The 18695-nt window shown below is 44.0% G+C and overlaps 1 protein-coding gene across 1 annotated transcript in view; it reads left to right on the plus strand.

The window, feature by feature from the left end:
• The window catches only part of nt5dc3 (5'-nucleotidase domain containing 3), a 66887-nt gene that overhangs the window by 27999 nt on the left and 20193 nt on the right, over positions 1-18695 (plus strand). The window contains exons 3-7 of the mRNA XM_059977626.1: positions 6291-6365; positions 11620-11675; positions 13615-13705; positions 15780-15917; positions 18428-18488. Coding sequence (XP_059833609.1) covers positions 6291-6365; positions 11620-11675; positions 13615-13705; positions 15780-15917; positions 18428-18488 — 421 coding nt within the window. The remainder of the gene's footprint in view (positions 1-6290; positions 6366-11619; positions 11676-13614; positions 13706-15779; positions 15918-18427; positions 18489-18695) is intronic.

Below are 18695 nucleotides of genomic sequence, written 5' to 3' on the forward strand. Positions count from 1 at the left end.
TAGCCTTACTGCATGTAGAGTAGGTTCCGGTTCTTTATACTCACAAAAACTGAACGCTTGCAGCTCTTCTGAAGCTCCTTGATCTCTCTTCCAGTTTAGAACCAAGCCACATTTCGTGAGTCACTGCCTGATTAACACATCAGAAGCTGTCTCGGGCTTGTTGCCTACAACTACTGTTGGACCAGTGCTTTCGTCACTTTCACACTTCTTCTGAGCAGCATGGTTGATTTTTGATCCAATATGCTTTCCGAGCAGAGGCACAGAACTTGGCACCACCTTTGCTTGTCCTTTGTTGGGCAATGGTTCACGGTGTCCAGCATGGAGACAATTGTGGCATCATCCAGTACCCTTCTTAATTTGTTTTCAGTTGGCTTCATGGCATGCAACGGTGTGGCATGTAAATGGTGGCTGGATTTCCAATCAAGTTGCAGTTGTTTCAGCCAATCATGCCCCCACAATGCTGGCCCTCCTGTATTCACTACAGACAAGCTCAATGAGGCTTTGGCCCATTCATGAAACAGTCTATTGCGTAAGGTTGGAGGTCACTGATAATCTGGTCGTCCACCATCGATCTCCTCCGATTGTCGCTGCCCTAAGTCCACTCGCTCCGGAAGTCTACCAGCTCTCTCCATTCTCGTCTTCTGGCCTCATCTCTCCCTGGCAAAAGACTGCGAAAGTCTCTCGTCCAGATTCACAGGGAAGAACAACATTTCTCTGATTGGATAGCCCCAGCATTCCAAACCGTGTTATCTCTAGTTATAACCCAAACGTTGCTGCTACAAAGAAACCATTCCATCAGCAGAGAAACTTTACAGCATGTTACATGTATACAACTCCCTTTTTACCCTTGCAGTTCCTTAGCTCTATCCATGATGATTGACAACACCTTCTGACCCTATGTCACCTCTTTCTAATTATTCAATTTCATTTTTTACCAACAGAACAACACCACCCCTCTGCCTTCCTACCTTTCCTTTCGATACAATGTGTACCTTTGAACATTAAGCTCACAGCGATAATCTAACGCTCAGCCAACCTCTTAAATTCAACCATGTATCCTGAAATGGACTCCCTTTTCTTTTGATTCCGCTTATAAAACCTAAAGCATTCTGCAGTCAACAATGGCTCTGGTCTTACATGTTCCTGCATCACTTTTACAATAGTAGCAAAGCTCATTTCTGCTGGTTTGGTTGGAGCAATCAAACTTCAAAGCAAATTGTATGCCTTTAAACATAATTCATTTAGCAAAGTTGGCATTCGCTTTTCATTGGCTATTTCATTTGCTTCAAGATATTGTACCAGTAGCTCAGTATTCATGAGCCAATTACCTGCTGTGTAATCAAACTTGTCAATCTTTCCGATGTAGCCAGGTTATTTCTGATTTTGTTGATGATTATTATCACCTGGTACTCACTCTTTATGACTGACTTAGAACAAAAATTCATTTGTGTCTTCCCTTCCAAAGGCTGTCACTCCATATGCTGGGCTACCCTAAACTGTCCAACGTTGCTCACACTGCGTTTTATTTCCAAAATCTCACTTGCTTTAACAGTTCGGTAGCCATGTCAGGTTCATTTTAAAAATAGCTTGTTGCCAATGTTATGTTCTGTAACTTCAAAACATTAAACTAATTCAAATGAAGATGAGAGTCCAGGAATGCAGATTTAATTTCGACTTTACTTTTAAGCCTGCATGTGTCACGTGGTGGAGCAATGACATGCGATTAATGTATTTATACACATAACCTGTAATTATTTAAACAAAAAAGAATGCTTAATTAAGTGATATCTATAAAAGATTTCTCAAATATTATCAAAATATTAAATACACAACAGTGGCCATATCTTTCTTATTCCTCATTTCTGCCATAAAGCCTCAGTAAGTGTGAGTTTGTTCACTTCACATCAGTCTGTTCTGACATTTTCCCTGACTAGTAATGCCAGCCCTCCTCCTCTAATCCCTCCTACTGTTACATCTAAAACAATGGAAACCCAGAACACTGAGCTGCCGGTCCTGCCCCTCCCACACCCAAGTCTCACTAATGGCTACTATATCGTAATTTCATGTGTTGATCCATGCCCCAAGCTCATCCGCCTTTCCTACGATATTTTTTGCATTGGAATACACGCAGCTCAGATCATTAGTCCCACCATGCTCAACCTTCTGGTTCCTGACTTTGTATGTAGGCTTAACAGCATCTTTCTCCATAATCTCTCCACCATTTGTTCTGGCATCCTGGTTTTCCTCTGCCTACAACTTTTGTTTAAACACCCCCTGTGCAGCATTAGCAAACCTTCCCACTAGGATGCTAATCCCCCTGCAGTTGGCTTTTAATTTGTCTCTTCTGTACAGGTCCCACCATCCCTGGAAGAGAGCCCAATGATCCAAAAATATAAAGCCCTCCCCTTCTGCACCAACTCCTTAGCCATGTATTAAACTGTATGGTCTTCCTATTTCTGGCCTCGCTAGCACATGGCATGGGTAATCCTGAAAGCAAGACATGAGTATGAATAGCCCAGCTCTATTCAGCCTCCTCAGAAAGCAGAGGCACTGGTGAGCTTTCTTCACTGTGTAGAATGTGTTCTGGGACCGTGAGAGATTGTGTAAGATGTGCACTCCCAAGAGTTTGAAACTGTTCACAGCTGCTGATCCAGGTTTGAACACCACCATCGCAGTCTGAGCATTCGAATTTGGTGTTAAAGGGAAAAGTTTGTAACAAAAGCAGCTCAGGATGCTTCAGGGTACTTCATAGTCGATGAAATTCCTTTGAGTCATCATGTTGGAATGCGCGAAGTGAGTAACCGGGTCACCCATCGCAAGCTCCTTCCCTGCCTTCAGCTTGTCTCTTCACCCTGTGTGGGACTAATGTGCTGGAAGAAAGAATTGAGCTTGCTATCCATTGAAATTAAATACAAAAAAAGCACTGCAGTTGCTGGACATCTGCACAAAGAACAGATAATGCTGGAAAATCTCAGCAGGTCAGCCAGCATCTGTGGAAGAGAAAACGTTGTCAGAAAGAAGGGATGCAGATGGGTAGATTTTGGAGGTACATAGAGGCCAGACCAGCTGAGATGGAGGTAAGGTAAATGGATAGAGCCTAGGTAGAAGACTGGATGTGATCTTAACAAATGCTGGAATAGGTTTGATGAGTTGCCAGTGACCTGGGTTCAATTCCCACCACTGCCTGTAAGGAGTTTGTATGTCCTGGCCACGACCCTGTGGGTTTCCTCCGGGTGTCCCAAGTTCCTCCCACAGTCCAAAGACGTACTGGTTAGTTGGTTAATTAGCCACTCGGGTATAATTGGGTGGCGCGGACATGACATGAGAAGGACCTGTTACCATGCTGTATTTTAAATAAAAACAAATAAAATCAAATTCTCCTGGGATTTGAACTTGAATAGTCCATAGGGCCAGAAGACAAAGGAGCAGAATTAGGTCATTCAGCCCATCAGGAGGTTTGGATTCCCTCCGCAAGCTTCCCCCATCCTGCAACCCCCTCTGCTTGTCCAAAGCCCTCCCCACCATTGAGCACATCTATAAGGAGTGCTGCTCCAAGAAGTAGCATCTGTCATCAATGACCCACCAAGCATGTTCTCTTCTTGCTCCTACCATTGGCTACAGAAACCTTAGTTCCCACACCACCAGGTTCGGGGACAGTTATTAACCTTCAACCATCAGGCACCTGAGCCAGTGTGGATAACTTCACTCACCTCAACTCTGAACTGGTTCCATAACCTACAGGCTCACTTCCAAGGATGCTACGACTACAAGTAAGTATTTTGTGTCAGTCTTTACTTTGGAAGACACTGGCACTGTGCCAGAAATTTTAGTGTGTTGGGGGGCAGGAATGTAGTCATTATTACTAAAGCTGAAGATAGATAAGTCACCTGGACCAGATGGACTACATCCTGGGTTCTGAAAGAGGTAGCTGAAGATATTGTGGAGTCATTAATAAAATAGGCTGATTCATCAGATTGGTCATATTGGCAATGAATATGAGTAATTGCTATTACAGGCAAAGCCTACTATTGAGTACATCTACAAGGAGCACTGCCACAATAAAGCAGCATCCATTATCAAAGGCCCCCGCCATCCAGGCCATGCTGTCTTCTCACTACTACCATTGGGCAGGAGGTGGGGGAGATTGGCTTCCTCTCTACCAGGCTCATATTCTCAGTAATTCTTTATTTGCACAATTTGTTGGCTTTTGCATGTTAGTTTTGTCAGTCTTTGTTAATGCGCAGATTTCATAAATTCTATTGTATTTCTTTATTTTTCCCATAAATGCCTGCAAGAAAATGAATCTCAAGGTAGCATATGGTAACATATTTGTACTGAGCAGGTGAGAAGGGCTCTGGGGAAACTCAGACACGGCAAAGCATCGGGACCGGATGGTGTGAACCCCAGGGTCCTGAGGGAGTGTGCTGAGCAGCTGTGTGGAGTTCTCCAGCGCATTTTCAATCCGAGTCTCAGGCTGGAAAGGGTCCTGACTGTGTGGAAAACATCGTGTGTGGCCCCAGTACCCAACTGGGCCAACCAGAAGTCTTGAATGACTACCGTCCAGTGGCCCTGACCTCACATATCATGGAGACTCTAGAGAGGCTGGTCCTGGCTCACCTCCGACCCCTGGTCAGATCAGCCCTCGGTCCCCTGCAGTTTGCCCACCAGGAGCACATTGGAGTGGGCGATGCTGTCATCTACCTGCTGAACAGAGCTGACTCTCATTGGATAAGCAGGGCAGCACTGTGACGATCATGATTTTTTTGATTTTCCTCGTACCTTCAATACCTACAGCCCTCATTGCTGGGGGAAAGTTTCCATTCAATGCAGGTTGGCACTTCCATTGTGTCCTGGATAATGGACAACCTGCCTGGCAGACCACAGTTTGTGCAGCTTCAGAGTTGTGTGTCAGACATGTCTGTAAGCAGCACTGGGGCCCCACAGGGGACTGTATTGACTCCCTTCCTGTTGACCCTGTACACCTTGGACTTTAGATACAACACTGAGTCATATCATCTGCAGAAATTCTCTGCTGACTCAGCATTAATTGGGTGTATAAAGGGAGATGGGAGGATGAATACAGGGCCCTGGTGGAGGACTTTGTCGAATGGTGCAAGATGAATCATCTGCAGCTGAACATCAGTAAGACAAAGGTGATGGTGAGGGACTTAAAGGCTAAGTCTGCTCTGCTTCCAGTTGCTGTCAATGGTGATGGTGAGAATGTGGATGTGGTGAGGACCTGGGGGTGCATCTGAATGACAGACTTGAGTAGAACACCAACACAGAGGCTGTGTACAGGAAGGGACAGAGTCGCCTCTACTTCCTGAGGAGACTGAGCTCCTTTGGAGTACGCAGGCCTCTCCTTCATGTGTTCTACCAGTCTGTTGTCACTTTTACAATCTTCAGTGTGGAGGTCTGCTGGGGCAATGGCATCAACACGGGTGATGCCAACAGGCTTAATAAACTAATGTGAAAGGCTGGCATGTTATAGGACCCAAATTGGACATACTTGAGGCTGTGGTAGAACAAAGGACCCTACGGAAAATCCTGGCAATTCTGGACAATGTTTCTCATCCTCCGCATGCCCCTTGACAGAACAGAGGAGCCCTTTCAATAATAGACTGAGAGGACTGCATTGCTCCAAAGAACATTGTATGAGGTCATTCTTGCCCTCGGCAATTAGGCTCTATAATGAGTCAACCTATAGATGGGGAAGTGATGATCCCCTCCTGTTAGACTGTTATTAACCTTTGTTTAAGCTCTGATTAGCTCTGTTTACCACACCTTGCTATCGCAGACACTCTGTGCAATGCTGTGCAATCCTCCATCACTACTTATCTGGTTGGTGTGAATGTGCACCCATTACTGTATAATATTGAGGTAGTTCTTGCATTACCATCTTATCAGTGTAAACTTGTAAATATTGTACATCTTGCTTTTAAGGTAACATGCTTTGTTCTTTTTTCTCATCTAATATCTGTATATCTGTGTACTTGTAATGCTACTGTGACACTGTAATTTCCTTTGGGATTAATAAATTAGCTATCTATCTTTGATAATAAATGTAACTTTGATCTTTACTCTGTACTGGTTGACAGACAACACAGCTTTTAGGTTGGCACAGGAGATGTTAGTGAGGTTGAGCTGGGTTTAGTCAGCGTGTATAGAATGATATTGGCACAGAAGGAGGCCATTCGATCCATCAGTCCATGTTGTCTCTTTTCCTGGAGCAATCCCAGGGCTGGGTGAGATATTCCATGCTCTAATGGAATTGTCTCCTTTATCCCTAGTATCCAGAAGACCTGCGGAGCTATGATTACAACCCAAACTTTGTGATACGTGGACTTCACTATGACGTGCAAAAGGTTAGTGAGTTAACTTTTTCTTTACTGATTTTAATTTTGTTCAGAGATGCAGCACAGTAACAGGTCTTTCTGGCGCAATGAGCCCACACTGTCCAATCACACCCATGTGACTAATTAACCTATTGATCTGTACATCTTTGGAATGTGGGAGGAAATGGGAACATCCAGAGGAGACCCACACAGTCCTGGGGAGAAGGTACAGATGGCGGTGGAATTGAACCCAAGTCACTGGTGTTGTAAAAACATCACGCTGACTACTATGCTGATCTGCTATCCAAATCGTGCGGCTGACCTTTATCCACCTGTGTAACTGCATCAATACAGAACTAATTGGCAACCACGGCTTCTCCTTATAAAAGAATAACTTTAAAAGGTATAATGACTTTCAGTCACAAATGCAAGAGGATCTTCAGATGCTGGAAATCTTGAGCAATACGCTCAAAATGCTGGAGGAACTCAGCAAGCCCAAAATGTTGTCACTTCATTCCCCTCCTCTCCCACCCACCCACTTCCCCCTCGCCTGGCTTCACCTATCACCTGCCAGCTTGTACTTTTCCTCCTCCCCACAGCTACTTGTACTGACATTTCCTCCCTTCCTTTCCAGTCCTGATGAAGGGTCTTGGCTCAGTGTCGACTGTTTATTTTACCTATGTTGGTGAAACACGTCAGAAATTGGGGGAATGGGGTGGGAGGACACTTCCTTGAATACCTCCACTACATCCACCAAAAACACAACTTCCCTGTGGTCAAATGTTTTAATTCCGATTCCCTTTTCCTGTTAACCATATAACAGTTACAGCACAGAAACAGGCCATCTCAGCCCTTCTAGTCCGTGCTGAATGCTTACTCTCACCTAGTCCCACTGACCTGCACTCAGTCCATAACCCTGCATCCCTTTCCTGTCCATATACCTATCCAATTTTACTTTAAATGACAATACCAAACCTGCCTCTACCACTTCTACTGGAAGCTTGTTCCACATAGCTACCACTCTCTGAGTAAAGAAGTTCCCCCTTGTGTTACCCCTAAACTTTTGCCCCCTAACTCTCAACTCATGTCCTCTTGTTTGAATCTCCTCTACTCTCACTGGAAAAAGCCTATCCACATCAACTCTATCTATCCCCCTCATAATTTTAAATAACTATCAAGTCCCCCCTCAACCTTCTACGCTCCAAAGAATAAAGACCTAATTTGTTCAACCTTTCTCTGTAACTTAGGTGCTGAAACCCAGGTAACATTCTAGTAAATCTTCTCTGTACTCTCTCTATTTTGTTGATATCTTTCCTATAATTCGATGACCAGAATTGTACACAATACTCCAATTTCAGCCTTACCAATGCCTTGTACAATTTTAACATTACATCCCAACTCCTATACTCAATGCTCTGATTTATAAAGGCCAGCATACCAAAAGCTTTCTTCACCACCCTATCCACATGAGATTCCACCCTCAGGGAACTATGCACCATTATTCCTAGATCACTCTGTTCTACTGCATTCTTCAATGTCCTACCATTTACCATGTATGTCCTATTTTGATTAGTCCTAACAAAATGTAGCACCTCACACTTATCAGCATTAAACTCCATCTGCCATCTTTCAGCCCACTCTTCTAACTGGCCTAAATCTCTCTGCAAGCTTTGAAAACCTACTTCATTATCCACACCACCACCTATCTTAGTCTCATCTGCATACTTACTAATCCAATTTACCACCCCATCATCCAGATCATTAATGTATATGACAAACAACATTGGAACCAGTACAGATCCTTGAGGCACACCACTAGTCACTGGCCTCCAACCTGACAAACAGTTATCCAGCACTACTCTCTGGCATCTCCCATCCAGCCACTGTTGAATCCATTTTACTACTTCAATATTAATACCTAACGATTGAACCTTCCTAACTAACCTTCCATGCGGAACCTTATCAAAGGCCTTACTGAAGTCCATATAGACAACATCTACTGCTTTACCCTCGTCAACTTTCCTAGTAACTTCTTCAAAAAATTCAATAAGATTTGTCAAACATGACCTTCCATGCACAAATCCATGTTGACAGTTCCTAATCAGACCCTGTCCGTCCAGATAATTATATATACCATCTCTAAGAATACTTTCCATTAATTTACCCACCACTGACATCAAACTTACAGGCCTATAATTGCTAGGTTTACTCTTAGAATCCGTTTTAAACAATGGAACCACATGAGCAATACGCCAATCCTCCGGCACCATCTCCGTTTCTAATGACATTTGAAATATTTCTGTCAGAGCCCCTGCTATTTCTACACTAACTTCCCTCAAGGTCCTAGGGAATATCCTGTCAGGACCCGGAGATTTATCCACTTTTATATTCCTTAAAAGCGCCAGTACTTCCTGCTCTTTAATCGTCATAGTTTCCATAACTTCCGTACTTGTTTCCCTTACCTTACACAATTCAAAATCCTTCTCCTTAGTGAATACCGAAGAAAAGAAATTGTTCAAAATCTCCCCCATCTCTTTTGGCTCTACACATAGCTGTCCACTCTGATTCACTAAGGGACCAATTTTATCCCTCACTATCCTTTTGCAATTAAAATATCTGTAGAAACCCTTTGGATTTATTTTCACCTTACTTCCTAAAGCAACCTCGTATCTTCTTTTAGCTTTTCTAGTTTCTAAAGATTCTTCTTACATTCTTTATATTCCTCAAGCACCTCATTTACTCCATGCTGCCTATATTTATTGTAGATATCTCTCTTCTTCCGAACCAAGTTTCCAATATCCCTTGAAAACCATGGCTCTCTCAAACTTTTAATCTTTCCTTGCAACCTAACAGGAAAGTAAGGATACTGTACCCTCAAAATTTCACCTTTAAATGACCTCCATTTCTCTATTACATCCTTCCCATAAAACAAATCGTCCCAATCCACTCCTAGAGCCTTTTGCATCTCCTCAAAGTTATCCTTTCTCCAATCAAAAATCTCAACCCTGGATCCAGTCCTGTCCTTCTCCATAATTATATTGAAACTAATGGCATTATGATCACTGGACCCAAAGTGCTCCCCAACACATACCTCCGTCACCTGACTTATTTTATTCCCTAACAGGAGATCCAACACTGCCCATTCTCTAGTTGGTACCTCTATGTATTGCTGCAAAAAACTATCCTGCACACATTTTACAAACTCCAAACCATCCAGCCCTTTTACAGAATGGGCTTCCCAGTCTGTGAGTGGAAAATTAAAATCTTCCACAATCACCACCCAGTGCTACAAATATCTGCTATATCCTTACAAATATGCTCCTCCAATTCTCGCTCCCCATTAGGTGGTCTATAATACACCCCTACGAGTGTTAAGACGCCTTTCCCATTCCTCAATTCCACCCAAATCGTCTCCCTAGAGGAGCCCTCTAATCTATCCTGCCAGAGCACCACTGTAATATTTTCTCTGACAAGCAATGCAACACCTCCCCCTCTTCTCCCTCTGATTCTGTCACACCTGAAGCAACGAAATCCAGGAATATTTAGTTGCCAATCACACCCCTCCTGCAACCATGTTTCACTAATAGCTACAACATCATATTTCCAGGTATCAATCCATGCTCTAAGCTCATCCACCTTTCTTACAATGCTCCTAGCATTAAAATAAATGCATTTAAGAAATTCTCCACCTCTTACTCTCTGTTTATCTGTAACGGTGCAAACAACTTTACTGTCTTCTTTTTCTTCCTTCTCCCATACATCTGTTCCTACACTCTGGTTCCCCTCCGCCCTCGTATCTAGTTCTGACATGTTGATTTGTGCCTCCTCCTGTGCCAGGATGAGGCCACTGTCAGGGTGGAGGAGCAACACCTTATATTCTGTCTGTGTAGCCTCCAACCTGATAGCATGAATATCAATGTCTCCTTCCGGTTTAAAAAAAATTCCCTCCCCTTCCACTCTTCTATCCCCCACTCTGGCCTCTTGCCTCATCCCACTGGCCAGTCACCTCCCCTGGTGCCCCTCCTTCCCTTTCTCCTACGTTCCACTCTCCTATCAGATTCCTTCCTCGCCAGTCCTTTACCTTTCCCACCCACCTGGCTTCACTTATCACCTTCCAGCTATCCTCCTTCCCCTCCCCCACTTTTTGATTCATCTTCCCCCTTCCTTTCCACTTCCGAAGAAGAGTCTCGGCTCGAAATGTCAACTGTTTATCCCCTCCATTTCCAAGTCAGATGCTGCCTGACTTGCTGAGTATTTTGTGCTTTAGACTTCCAGCATCTGCGGTATTTCTTGTGTTTATTTTGCTCCCTGATCCTACCTGCTTGTCAGTTAGCAGGCATGCTGTTGCGAAAGGGTGATCAGCTCTGCTTTAATTTTTCAGCTCTGTTATTTTTCTCAGTCCCATTGTATGATCTTTGAAAGCTTTTTGTAGTCTGTCTATTGGGTCACTGTATGAAACTTAATCCTGATTTCCCTTGATGTGGCTCCATTCACTGTCAGTGACATTGTGCAGATAAGCTTTTTACCAGATTTCTTCCGCTCTCTGCATGTGTTCAAGGCTAAAACAAACATGTGTGGGGGTGGGTGGGAGTTGAGCTGCTGTTAATGGCTGGATGCTGAAGAGGGTAAAGCAGGAGTCCATCTTGGGAGAGGATAGGACGGATGAGAGAAATTCCATTACTCAGAGCTGTGATTTGTTGGAATCTTTATGCTGCAGAGATCTGCAGATATTTATGTGACCTTTAAAACGTAGGAGTGGAATTACGCCATTCTGCTTACCAAATCTGTTCTGCTGTTCAATCATGGCTGATTTATTTTCCCTCTCAACTCAATCCTGCTGCCTACTTGTTGTAACCTTTGACCTTTATAATCAAGAACCTGCTAGCATTCAGGCTTCCTTGTGACTGGTTCACACACACTCCCCCATCCCTCTCTTTCCACTGCTCGACCCTCTTCTCCTGGGAAAAGGTAAGGCACTGATGGTGGACCATGTGAGAAAGAGAAGGAAGGGTATCAGGGGGAGGCGATGGGCATACTTTACTGAAAGATGCACACTGAGGCACGAGATTCTGAAGACGTTGGATAGCCAGAGCAATGGGCACAAAGTGCTGGAGCATCTATGGAGAGGAATAAAGAGTCAACGTTTTGGGCCGAGACCTTTCGTCAGATTAGGCTTATTAAATAGTTCACCAGTGTAAAGGGTGTAGCGGGTGGAAGAGGATGAATAACTGACTTTGTGCTTCTGTTTTTTTATATTGTCGTGTTCTTTCTGTTTTGGCTTCAGGGAATTGTGATGAAGATTGACGCCTTTCACTACATGCAGTTGGGAACTGTGTACAGGTGCTGCTTTATAGAACGGTTATCTTGCTTAATCTCTCTGCCCAAGTGTGTCTGCGTCTCAGATTTTGTGAATATAAATATCAAATGCAAGTTGGGTATTACAACACTAAGGGTGGCCTGTAGCATTGCGGTTAGCATTATGGCACCAGCTATTGAGGTTTGATTCCCACTGCTCTTTGTAAGCAGTTTGTACGTTCTCCCTGTGACCATATGGATCTCCTCCCGGTGATCAGGTTTCCTCCCACGTTCCAAGGATTTACAGGTAAGGGCTAGTAAGTTGTGGGTGTGCAATGTTGGCATGGGAAGTGTGGCAGCTCTTGCCCCCAGCACATCCTCAAACTGTGTTGGTCGTTGACGCAAAAATGGTTCAATATGTGTTGACAAGCTTCAAAAGAATGTTTATTATCAAAGTATGCATACCATATACAACCCGAGGTTCATCTCCTTGCAGACAGCCACAAAGGAAAGAAACACAATAAAATCCATGAAAAACCCCCACACCACAAAGATGGGCAAACATCCAATGTGTGAGAAAAGAACAGATCACGCAAACAATAAAATAACTAATACACACAGCGCTGAGGTGAGTGAGACTTCACAAACACCAATTTCGTCCTTTGCTCTCAGCCTCATTGCCTTAATCTTAAATCTGGCTCAGCGCTTAAATTGGTTATGCATCCATTAATTTCTTCCTCTTGGGCCTGGGCCCCACAGCTTCAATCTGGCCTGCTGTTTAAATCCGGCCCACAGTTTCGATCTGGCCTCAGGCCTGCTCCAGCAACAGCCACCGGGGCTGTATCTGCAGTCTCGAGAGTCCAGTTTGTTGAACGCTCCCAAATACCGCAAAAATGTCGAGTTGTATGAACGGTTCAAAAGCCAAAAGGAAATTCCACACTGCAGACTGCAGTAATCATACTCATGAAAAAAGAATATATTTAATAGAATAGTTAATAGTTTTGCCTTAGAAGTGTTGCCACGTCTCAGGAGTGTGTGAGCTGGTGGCCCAGGGGCCTAGACACAGGGTACGAGCCCACGATTGACTGCAATGCTTCTCTCCGATTGAGGTGTCAAGCAAGGTTGAAGTCGATGAAGGCAAGAGTGGAGTGTGGGCGACATCGTCTGCCTGGCCTTCCTCTCCCTCTTGCTAGCTGCTGTTGGAGGGAAGTGCAGGAGTCTTGTGTTCCATGTTGCAAGGATTGATCGGCAAGGCTCGTGTCTGTGCACTTGTTTTGGGGGGGCTTGAAGGTTCATGTTGTTTGTTTTTCTGGACTCTGATTACTCTATTTTTGCTGTTTTTGAGTCATTTGATCAGGGCAATCGGTGTGGACTGGGGCGCCTCTGATTATTGGCTGCAGTCGGCTATCGGCGTGATGCTGAGCTGAATACTCCCGGTTTGATGTCTGGTATCCTGCGCATTGTTCTCTCACTTTTTGCCGTTTGCGCAATTTGTTATTTTCTCGTGCTTTGGGTGTTCGATGTTTTCTTCGAACAGGTTCCATGCTGTTTCTTTGTTTTGTGGTTGCCTCCGGGAGGATGAATCTCAAGAGTTGTATTCTGTAGATATACTTTGATAATAATGTACCTTAAATCATTGAATCCGCAGTATTTAATGTAGATGGGGCAGATTTTAAGTATTACCTGGCTGGATGGAAATATGGGTGAATCGAGTCATACAACATGGAAGCAGACCTCTTGACCCAACTTATCCATACCGACTGTGTTTCTCAATGAGCTAGGCCCGTCTGCCCTTGTTTGGCCCACGTGGGCAATAGACTTGCTATGCCCTTTGCCTTTTAAAGAAATGTAGATAGATTCGACAGCCAGAGGGCAGCCTTTGCCAAAATGCCAGCTAGCTACTTAGCAGAGTTCTAGCCCTCTCTGTCCTGGTCCAGTCAAAGACGTTCCACTCTAATGGTGCTAACTTTCATTTTAACTACAGGGGGTTAAGACCAGTTCCAGATGAGCAAGTCGTCGAGATCTATGAAGGGACACACGTTCCTTTGGAGCATATGAGTGACTTTTATGGCAAGGTAAGTTTGATTTATTGTTTTACTTGGAGATACAACGTGGTATCAGGCCCTTTCAGCCCAACAGGCCTGCTCTACTCAATTACACCCATGTGACCAGCTAACCTACTAACCCATGTGTCTTGTGTGGGTGGCAACCAGAGCTCCCAGAGGGAACCCACATGGTCACAGAGAGAACATACAAATTCCTGACGGGCATTGGCAGGAATTGAACCAGGGTCACTGGCAGCCCTTCGGACCTGTTTCACCATAGGGTATGTCTAATCTTCTTCCAGCTTAATCTTAATCCAGCTACTTTACCTCCATCTCAGTTGGTCTGGCCTCTACACAACACTAGGCCCTACCTATCTGTGACTCTTCTTTTTCAATCTTTTTATTATTATTATTAATATCAACAAAATAAAATTGAGACATAGAAAATGGGATTACAAACATACACATTTCAACTGAACATGAAAGAATACATAAGCAATGGTTACAGTATAAATGAGTCTTCCCAAATCATGGACGATACAATTTACAAATAAACAAGGCAAACCTAGGTATATCATAATATATATATATTTAAAAAAAACAGGAAAAAAAAGAAAGAAATTATGCAAAAAAACTAATCTAATAATCTAATAAGGAAAAAAACAAAAAAAGAAAAAAGAGAAAAAGAAAAAATGGAAAAAAAAGGGCTGTTTATAATATCTCACAAAAATACAAAATCATCAGTGTCGTCAACTCCGATCCTCTCAACATATATAAAATCGAAACTGGAAAAACAAATAGGCTTGGAACAGGGTCGTATTACATCATATGAAAATATTGAATAAATGGTCTCCATATCTTTTCAAATTTAATAGAAGTATCAAATACAACACTTCTAATTTTTTCTAAATTTAGACATAACATAGTTTGAGAAAATGAATGAAATACGGTAGGAGGATTAATTTCTTTCCAATATCTGTGACTCTTCATTCTGACATGTGGCGGCAGTCCATGTAACTGTGCTAATGTGGGGAGGGCTTTGCCAGTGATGCGTTCGTCACTTCTGTAGCTTTTCCTATGTGTGAATATCAGAGGATGAACGCCATCAGAAGTGTAGCAACAAACGTTGGGCTACTGATCTAGCAGAGGGGGTGGGGAGCCTGGATTCACTCAATTCAAATCCCAGCAGAGCTTTATGATGCAGCACGGTACAATGTCCACACAGCCCAACAAGCTTGCTCCGTCCAGTTGAAATGGACCTGGGTCACTGGCGCTGTAAAGCGTTACACTAGCCACGTTGAAGCATCTTGCTACAGATGTGTGTCTACGCTACTGAGGCAGGGTGATTGCAAGTAAGGATTGCTTTGGACTTTTAACAAGTTCATTTTGTTGTTCCCTTTCGCGGCTCGTGGTGCATCAGACGGCTGATGCACCACTTTGCTGTTTCTGTAGTATTTGAGTTCTTTTACGAAGCCGAGTCTCTAGCTCGATGCTCAACCCAGCACGGATGGAAAGTATGCAAGGAGCTGGCTGGATTTGAACCAGGACCATCCACCTCGAAGCCCAGTGCTGATGCCACTATACCACCGTCCGGCATTTCCATTTTGTGACCCTTTTAAGATAAAGTTTGTTTTGTTCGTTTGCTATGTGCCACGTCGTATGACATGGACGATCGTGGTCTTTCCATGACCATGATTGTTCTTTGCAAATTTTTCAACAGAAGTGGTTTGCCATTATCTTTTTCTGGGCAGTGTCTTAACAAGATGGGTGACCTCAGCCATTATCAATACTCTTCCAAGATTGCCTGCCTGGCATCAGTAAGCAGGACTTGTGATGTACACCAGCTGCTCATACGAGTATCCACCACCTACTCCCATGGCTTCATGTGACCCTGATCAGGGGGCTAAGCAGGTGCTACACCTTGCCCAGGGGTGACCTGCAGGCTAGCGGGGGGAGGGAGTGCCTTGCAGCTCCTTTGGTAGAGACGCATCTTCACCTCACTTCTCCCCCCCCCACCCCCGCCAACCAAATTTTTTTAGCTGTGTTGTGTTGTTTAATGCAAGTCATTCTCTTTGAATAAATTTAAGCCATTTTATTTAATCAGAGCTCGCATGGATTCACGATGAAGCAGTTCATGGACATATTCTCGCTGCCAGAGTTAACGCTGCTCTCTTGTGTCAATGACTATTTTATCAAGCAGAATATTGACTTTGAGCCAGTTTATGTTTACAAGGATGTTAAGGTAAGTTCATAATACCTGCCTTACCCTTTCACTTCTCTGGCATGCCATTATTGTCTCAATTTATTAGCTATTTTTGTATTTTGTTATGTAGGTGCTGCTTTGCTGGCTCTCCAATCAATGGCATCAGTCCCATTCTCTTATTTCCCTGTAGTTAATCATCACCGATCAGCCCTTCATCTGGGTTCTACTATACACCTACACCAGGGTCAATGTATAGTGGGCAAATAATACACAACCTATATGACGTGGGTGAAAACCAGAGCCTCTGAGGGAAGCCCATGTGGTCATAAGGAGAACATGTAAACTCAAGTTCAAGTTTAATTGTCGTTCAACCATACACGAGTCCCCATGAATACATCCGAATGAGAGAGCATTCCTTCAGGGCTAAGGTACAAAACGGAGTACCTCCAGTCACACACAGCACAAGGCACATATAGCACATACAAGACAGCAGTAAAAAGCAGTTACACAAAACATACCCAGTCCAAGTCCCCAAGTCCACGAACGTTGCAGCAGTCTCCAGTCGAATGCAATGCATCTTGTGTCTGCCCAGCAAGCACCAGAAGACAGCAACGACTCCAGCCTGTACACTATCCCCACCACCTCCTGCACTCTGGGGGAGTGCACTGACTCCAATGCCACTCTCCTGGGAGGCAGCAAGCGGGTGACACCACAGCTTGAGGTCTGGTCCTCGCTACAACCGAGACCACACAGCTCTTCCACCGTCCGCCGATAAACCAGTGAAGTGGACTTGCAGCATTCTACATTAATGACGTCCAAAAGCGTCTTGTAGTCACAAGAAAAGCGACTGAAATGATCATTTGCTGTAAGACCGTACATCTCCTTTGCCCACCCCACTGCGACATCTCTCTGATACAGGCAACAGCATGATCCGCACCAAACCCAGCTCCTTCAGTTTCTCCGCCAACGAGCAACTCGTTGATGCAGTAGACCTGCAGTACTCTTAAGTTCTTAATGTCCAGCAGGGCCTTGTGATCAGAAAATCACATTTAAAAAGACTGTATCACCTTTGGTTGGCCCTGAAGAAGACACTGTGTCCGAGTGCACTGCCAGCTTACCGGAAACCAAACTCCATGCAGCAAATGACTCACGTCAGGAACAAACAGGGTCTCTGGAGCTATTAAACAACAACGTAACCTGTTTCTATTGCTGGTCCACTTGAGATGCAAGCTATAGAAATGGGTTGATAGAGTCAGAGGGAGAGAGACAGCACAGAAAGAGGCCCTTCAGCCAGTTAAATCTGCACCAAAGGGATTTAGGTGTATTTGTCATGTTGTACATTGAAACTTACTGTGAAGTGTGTCGTTCTTGTCAAATCCACGAGGATTGTACTGTGGGTATCCCACAAGTGTTGCTGTGCTTCTGACGCCAACATAGCATGCCCACAAGTACCCTAAATGTATGTCTTGGAATCTGGAATGAAATCGGAGAACTCGGAGGGTGATCGTTGGCACTGTAAGACGATTGCGCTAAGTGCTACACTCCTATGCCCTTTTCTAACAATGAACACAGTGATAATGGGGATAAAAACACTGTCAGCCACACATTTACACTAATTCTACATTAACCTCCATGTTCTCATGAACTCTGTCCAAACTCTCCCAGATGCCTAGACCAGCTTACAGTGATGGTCAGTACGGTACGGTACCTCCCAGCTCGCGTGTCTTTGGGATGTGGGAGTAATTGAAGAAAATCAGTGTGGTCATGGACGGCGTGTGAACTCCACACAGAGACAGCACCTGCCATCTGCTGGTCGGTTCTGCTTCAAGGCGGCTGTGCCCCTGTGCCTCGCCATAGACAGGAGCATTTTTGATTGTGTATTGAGCTAGTGGGACAGCTAGCTGCGAAGATTTGGTATGTCACCAAAGACTCCAGCAAAGGTCTGCAGATGTACCTTGGACAGCAATCTGAGTGGTTGCATCATCATGTGGTATGGAGGGGCCACTGCGCAGGTTCAGAAAAAGCTGCAGGGTGTCGTAAGATCAACACGTACATCTGCAGTGTACTTTGTCGTAAGCTCAGAGTCAGCATTCATCATTAAGGGCTCCCACCACCCAGAACGTGCCCTCTTTGCATTACTACTTCTGGGAGGAGGCACATACTGAACAGCTTCCTCTCCTCCGCCATCAAATCTCTGAACGGACGATGAACCAATGAATGCTCACTATTTTACTCTCTTCTTGCACCTCACATATATATACACATTCACAAACGTACACACACATTTTTTATTTATATAAATATAATATATATATATCGACATTTCATGACATATGTCAGTGATAATAAACCTGATGTGATTCTGATTTTTATCGTGTGAAGTTCAGGGCTTTGTTCATTCTATCCTTGAACTTGGCTTCGAATTAGTTTTGTTCAGTAATTAATTGATGCACTTTGGAGCTGCAGGTGAGTCCAACCTTGGATCTTAATATTTATTCTTGATAGCATGTGCATGAAGATTGACAAGCTTCTTAATTTATGATTGGCAGGAGGTAATTCGAGATGTCCACGTGAAGGGAATTTTGTATCATGCAGTTGAGCAGGACATTGGTATGTATATAACTGTGATGGTGTTGCTTCTATCAGAATGGATTTCATGGTTATTGCTCTGCTTCTTTAAGGTGAATTGGAGGAAAGTATATGAGGGGGAGATGTCAGGTAGGTTTTTATACAGAGTGATGAATGCCTCTAACATAGCTGCCTCTACCACCAGCACTGAATGCTCTCTCAAGGGTGGTGGTAGAGGCAGATAGGCAC

This window comes from Hypanus sabinus, chromosome 8 (assembly GCF_030144855.1).
Source record: "Hypanus sabinus isolate sHypSab1 chromosome 8, sHypSab1.hap1, whole genome shotgun sequence".
Lineage (NCBI taxonomy): Eukaryota > Metazoa > Chordata > Chondrichthyes > Myliobatiformes > Dasyatidae > Hypanus > Hypanus sabinus.